This window comes from Xiphophorus couchianus, chromosome 21 (assembly GCF_001444195.1).
Source record: "Xiphophorus couchianus chromosome 21, X_couchianus-1.0, whole genome shotgun sequence".
In the NCBI taxonomy this organism is placed as follows: domain Eukaryota; kingdom Metazoa; phylum Chordata; class Actinopteri; order Cyprinodontiformes; family Poeciliidae; genus Xiphophorus; species Xiphophorus couchianus.
Window position 1 is genome coordinate 11,484,999 of NC_040248.1, and position 6,399 is coordinate 11,491,397.

General features: G+C 45.9%; 1 protein-coding gene across 2 annotated transcripts in view; it reads left to right on the forward strand.

Moving 5' to 3' along the window:
* The window catches only part of spata13 (spermatogenesis associated 13), a 28,209-nt gene extending 22,052 nt beyond the window's left edge, over window positions 1-6,157 (forward strand). For both annotated transcript variants that reach the window (XM_028005096.1, XM_028005097.1), the window contains 10 exons: window positions 1,064-1,208; window positions 1,382-1,515; window positions 1,686-1,865; window positions 2,288-2,467; window positions 3,524-3,703; window positions 3,796-4,028; window positions 4,669-4,798; window positions 4,897-5,272; window positions 5,362-5,436; window positions 5,530-6,157. In XM_028005096.1, the coding sequence (XP_027860897.1) occupies window positions 1,064-1,208; window positions 1,382-1,515; window positions 1,686-1,865; window positions 2,288-2,467; window positions 3,524-3,703; window positions 3,796-4,028; window positions 4,669-4,798; window positions 4,897-5,272; window positions 5,362-5,436; window positions 5,530-5,708 (1,812 nt within the window). In that variant the 3' untranslated portion in view covers window positions 5,709-6,157. The remainder of the gene's footprint in view (window positions 1-1,063; window positions 1,209-1,381; window positions 1,516-1,685; window positions 1,866-2,287; window positions 2,468-3,523; window positions 3,704-3,795; window positions 4,029-4,668; window positions 4,799-4,896; window positions 5,273-5,361; window positions 5,437-5,529) is intronic.
* Window positions 6,158-6,399: the final 242 nt, after the last annotated feature.

Consider the following 6,399-nt stretch of genomic DNA (forward strand, 5'->3'; position numbering starts at 1 on the left):
GGTTTTCGTCCTGGTCGTGGAACACTGGACCAGCTCTACACCCTCAGCAGGGTCCTGGAGGGTGCATGGGAGTTCGCCCAACCAGTCTACATGTGTTTTGTGGACTTGGAGAAGGCGTTCGACCGTGTCCCTTGGGGAGCCCTGTGGGGGGTTCTCCGGGAGTATGGGGTACCGGGCCCTTTGATACGGGCTGTCAGGTCCCTGTATGACCGGTGTCAGAGTCTGGTCCGCATTGCCGGCAGTAAGTCGGGCTCGTTTCCGGTGAGAGTTGGACTCCGCCAGGGCTGCCCTTTGTCACCGATTCTGTTCATCACTTTCATGGACAGAATTTCTAGGCGCAGCCAAGGTGTTGAGGGGATCCGATTTGGTGGCCTCAGGATCTCATCTCTGCTTTTCGCAGACGATGTGGTCCTTTTGGCTTCATCAGATCGTGATCTGCAGCTCTCGCTGGATCGGTTCGCAGCCGAGTGTGAAGCGGCCGGGATGGGGATCAGTGCCTCCAAATCCGAGGCCATGGTCTTGAGCCGGAAAAGGGTAGAGTGCCTTCTCCGGGACAGGGGGGGTGTCCTGCCCCAAGTGGAGGAGTTTAAGTATCTCGGGATCTTGTTCACGAATGGGGGAAGAAGGGAGCGGGAGATCGACAGGCGGATTGGCGCAGCGTCTGCTGTCAAGCGGGCGCTGTACCGGTCCGTCGTGGTGAAGAGAGAGCTGAGCCAAAAAGCGAAGCTCTCGATTTACCGGTCGATCTACGTTCCCACCCTCATCTATGGAATATGAGTAATATTTAGTGTTTCATATGCCCACTCTTCTTGCAAAGCTATCAATTCAGTCCTTTGTTAAGAAGCAAATACTTTTTCACAGCATGTCCAGTATTGCAGGAGCCACACATTACTGTATCAAATACACAAGAAGCCCAAAGTGAGCAGCCTGACTCTGTGTAGGAATGCTAACACAGGCTGTGTTATGTGTGTGTGTGACGATGATTTATGGGAGTAGCTGGTCAAAGCCAGAGAAAGTGAGCTCTTCCTAAGTCCCTGGACTTTTCCTCTTGTTATTACTGCAGCCTTTGTCACGACCACCAATCCCCTCCCACAAGGTGCCCCCCTACAGAGGAGTGTCTGCCAGGTTACGACCCTGCGCTCTCTCCCAGAGCACCCCGATCGGACTGGACCGCGTGGGGCGGCGCAAACTCCACCGAGTGCTCAGCGGTGAGAACCGGGCTTGTTTTTGAGAAGATTTAACAAAAAGTTACTCTGTGGGGAAAAAAAAAAGCTGGGGCTGAGGAATGTCAGCAAGTATGTTGGAGGAGAAAAGCTGATAGAGATAGATATGTTGCTTGTTTTCCACACGTGGTCTTATTATCTCTGGATCCGCGTTGCAGCTGGTGTGTCTGAGTGTTCGGCGACGCTGGATGACAGCGTGAGCGAGGAGGAGGAGGAGGAGAGCAGCTTCGAGGAGCTTGCTGATGGAACGCCCTACCTCCAGCCCGGGGTGGAGCTCTCCGTGCTCAACGAGGTGATGCAAAAAACCCACCAATTTATGCTTGTCTCGTTTCCAATCCTTGGACATGTTTCTAAGATGTTTGGCCTCCGCACTGTCCACATGTCTAGAAGTAATCTGACATGTCGGACACAGGCTCAGCCTCCATGTAATTGTACGCTCCTGTCTGCCCGTGTTCTGTGCAGTGGATAATCTCGGGCCATGCCGTGTACGCCGAGGCTCTCTGGGACCATGTGACCATGGAGGAGCAGGAGCTGGCCTTCAAGGCCGGCGATGTGATCCGCCTCCTGGACGCCTCCCACAAGGACTGGTGGTGGGGCAGAGGAGGCGACAGGGAGGCCTGGTTCCCGTCCAGCTTTGTGAGGGTAAGTGGACTTTCTGACCCTGCTCCCTTTGACATGATTGCAGAGAAAAAAAGACTCTCAACCCGGCTTAGGCCCAAACAAACAGCTGAAGGACTGGAACATAAGAGGGTGCAGCTGGTTTCTGTGGCAATGGGAAGTGACTGACAGCTCGGTCTTAATTAGTGAGGCTGTGGCAACCATGGTGAAGTTGTGATTAGCCAACAGTCATCTGCTGTGCAATTTCTTGTTGCTGAATCAATGTTGTTGCCATAATAAAGTAGTCACGGTTCCCCTTTTAATTGTTCAAAACCTGTGGAGACAAATATGAATGCGAGATAATTTCTGTTTTTAGGTCTAATCCTGACTTAAGTTTGCTCTCAAATAGATTTATTTGATTCTGGTTCTCAGGAGGTTTAGTTGAGTTTGCGTTGGATGCGTTTCAGGTCCGTGTGAACCAGGAGGACTCGAGCACTGAGAGTGTGGAGAGTGTGGCGGACCAGGAAGATCCGGCCCCCAGGGATAAACCCAGCACTCAGCACAGGGAGCAGATGAGAACCAACGTGGTTCAGGAAATCATGAACACTGAACGCATCTACATCAAACACTTAAAAGACATCTGTGAGGTATTGTGGTTTTTAATTCATATCATCATTTGAGATTTTAATAACACAAGTGCAGTTTTCAAATGATGACTACCTATGAGTGACCAGTATTTGGAATGCTGATCTGGCAATCTGCCTGAAAACACAAAGTAGGTTAAAAAGATCTAGAAAATGCCTTGATGAAAAGAAATACAAGAGCATATATCACTGCTGTCTGCCTGAAAAGGTTTTCAAAGTTATTTCTACAACTTTGGGACATCAGTGAACCACAGTGAGAGCTATAATGCAATACAGGATAAAAGACGCTGCAATGGTCAACTTTCTCAGGATTGCTACCAAAATTAGTCCAAGAGAGCATCAACAACTCATCCAGGAGGTTGCAGACAGAGCAGAAACAGCATCAATGGCCCAAACCACTTCCTACTAAAAATGAACACAAACGTCATCTCATATTTTCTTTTTAAAAAAATCATCTTGATCTCTTTAAAGCTTTTGGGACAATATTCTGTGGATTGATGAGATAAAAGTGGAAACATTTTGAAAGTTTGTGTTAGATCTGTTGTTAAGCCGGCATCCTTTTAGAAAAAGAACATCAGTCAGTTTTGTGATCTTCAGCTTAAGCTTATGCAGCAGGAGAATGATCTAAAGCACACTAACAAGTCCTCTTAGCGACTCAAAAAAATAAGCTAAATGAAGATTTTGTCTTGGCTTAGTCAAAGTCCGGACTGTAAATCCGATTTAGATTTTGTGGGATGACAGTAAGCAGGCAATTTTTGCTACAAATCCTGTGAATATGGCTGAATTAAACAAAGTCAATTACTTTTCACATAGGATGAGCTTGGTTTGGAAATTTGTTTAGATATAATCATTTTTAAAAACGCATTTTGTATTTACTCAGATTGAATCCGTTTGATTAGAGTACACATACTTTCTTACAGCATCATCTTTGATTGCTACAACCTATGAAAGTAAATCCTGTTCAGTAAAAGTGTGGTACTTTTCTAGCACCCCCTGATGGTCAGAACTAAAACATTTTTAAGGCTTTCTGTCAGTTTACCAGGTCGGTTTATGTTTCAGGGTTACATTCGTCAGTGCCGGAAAAACTCCAGCATGTTCACAGAGCTGCAGCTGAAGACAATTTTCAGCAACATAGAAGACATCTACAGATTCCAGAGGCAGTTCGTCAGAGAACTGGAGAAGAAGTACAACAAGGAAGAACCGCATCTCAGTGAAATCGGCTCCTGCTTCCTCATGCAGGTTGTGACCATGCATGTGCAAAGCACATCTCGGTAGATCATGTCACAGAATCACTTTTAGTCATCCTGAACTGTTTCTCTGCTTCCCTGAAGGGCGAGGGATTTTCGATCTACTCCGAGTATTGCAACACTCATCCTGCTGCCTGTGCTGAGCTGCAGCGTCTCATGAAGATGGGCAAATATAAACATTTCTTTGAGGCCTGTCGCCTCCTCCAGCAGATGATTGACATTTCCATCGCTGGTTTCTTGCTCACGCCTGTCCAGAAGATCTGTAAATACCCGCTGCAGCTGGGGGAGCTGCTCAAGTACACACCCAAAGACCACAGGTAGCATATATGGAAATTAGATAGTATGCATAAGTTCATCTCATTAGACTCAGCCAAGAAACAACTGAAGGTCCATTCTTGACAATAGAAAAGCAGGGCTTTGAGATAAAAATAAAAAAAAAGGTTAAGCGGTATGAATATTTTTGCATTGCGTTGTCTCTATGAAGTCACACCAAGACGAAGAAAAACACTGCAAAACCAAATCTTACCTAGTTTCTGGTGCAAACATCTTAATACACTTGAGATAAGACAAAGTCAACACGTGACTTTTCAGCAAGATTTAGGAATTTGTTTTAAGTCAGTACGTAATATTGATTAAACATACTAGTTCCACTGGCAGGTTTTTTCACTTATAACAAGACATTTTTCCCAAAATCTGCAAGGGGAACTAGTACTTTTTATCAGCATTAAGTAAGTATTGACTTAAAATAAGTTCCTATAACTTGCTGAAAAGATTTTTGTGAGTTAGTTTTGTTTTATTTCAAATGTAACTAGAAACTATACAAAAATCATCGGTAAGATTTTCTGTTTTTGGAGTGAAGGTTGCATAATGTACTATAGCACATAGTTACGAAGAGAAGCTGTTACCCTACATCACCACCTGTTTTTGAGTAGATTTTTACTCCTCTTTTCATTGCAGGGACCACACTGGTGTCAGCCAAGCGTACGAGGCTATGAAGAAAGTGGCCAGTTTAATCAATGAGAGGAAGCGGCGGCTGGAGAGCATCGACACCATCGCACACTGGCAGGTCGCCATTCTGCACTGGGAGGTCAGACTGACCACTTCAGATATCATTTCAGTTATATCCTCTTAACTTTGTGTAAAGAATATGTCCGGCTGTGGTGTAAATGCTTTGACTCGCTGCAGGGCCCTGATGTGCTAGAGCGCAGCTCGGAGCTGATCCACTCCGGCGAGCTGACCCGCGCCGTCCGGCAGGGTAAGCCGCAGCAGCGCAGCTTCTTCCTGTTCGACCACCAGCTTGTCTACTGCAAAAAGGACGTCCTGCGCAGAGACCTGCTGCACTACCGAGGACGTCTGGACATGGACAAGATCGAAGTGGTGGACGTCGCCGATGGGCGGGACTCAGACCTGGGCCTGACCCTGAAAAATGCCCTGCGGCTGCGGCACGCCTCCACCCTGGAGTTCATGTGCATGCTGTGCTGCAGGAAGGTGGAGGACAAACAGAGGTGGCTGGAGGCCTTTGCCAAGGAGAGACAGAGGGTGAAGGAGGACGAGGAGATGGGTGAGTTATTCAGCGCAGGCGGCAAAACGTTGCTTCTGCATCGGGCGACGGAGCAGATGTTTGGATCTGAAGGTGTGTTTTGTGTGCAGGAATAGACATCAGCGATGAACAAAGAAAACAGGCCATTGCTAATGCCAGAAGACCAAAGCATGGGAAGATCAAAAGTAAGGAAAATTATTTCTACAAAGCTGGCAAACTTCAAAAATAATTTGTTTTAATGTTTCTATTTAAATGTTTTCTTTTTTTTTAAATTTTAGCCGTTGGCTATGCCGACTCTGTCCCGCCACACCAAAACCTGCCCCCCCTTCAGCAGCGCCACATCACCATTCCCACCAGCGTGCCTCAGCAGCAGGTGTTTTCTCTGGCCGAGCCCCCCAGACGAAAGCCTTACCACCTGCTGTACAGCATCACTCGCAGCGCCTTCTTCAAGAAATGAGGCTCTTTGGCGTTTGTTCCTTCCGCTAAACCGTCCCAAAAACTCAACGAACACTATTTTTTTTCTAATTTGTGTCAAGTGTTGTCTTAGTGCCTGTTTTTCCTAATGTGTTTGTTTTTATTGCTGAGTGCCTAAAATTTAAAGAGGCATCATAAAAGTGTTAAAACTCTGTCTGTCCTCGTGTTTTTGTTTTTTGTTAAAAATGCTGCTTTTTCAAAAAAAACACCCATCCTGTTGTTTTAATAATTCCAGCTCACAGATATATATTCTTAATTAATGACGTTTTGTCTGCTTTTATTTCCAGAAACAAGGTTTTAGTTTGTTGCACAAAGGCTGGGACATTTTTTTCTTTTGCCGAGTTTGTCAACTCTGAGCACAGGAGGATAAATGAACTCCTCACATTCATATAACTGTGTAATATTGTAAATAAAAACTGATGTACAAACATACCTGATGTGAATGGATGTCATTCTGATTGCTTATGAAGATGGCAGCAGGTGAATGTTAGCTTATAGGGACGTAATGATGAATGAAACCTTAGCCACACCAAACCGGAGTGGAGGTGGGACCTTGTTAAGTTCACCTCAGCGTCACTCAGATCTGGTTTCAGACACCTGTTGGCTGAGGATCCCAACTGTTTCACAGTTTGCCCTCGGCTCTTTGTCCTAAAATAAAGAATAAAGAAACAATG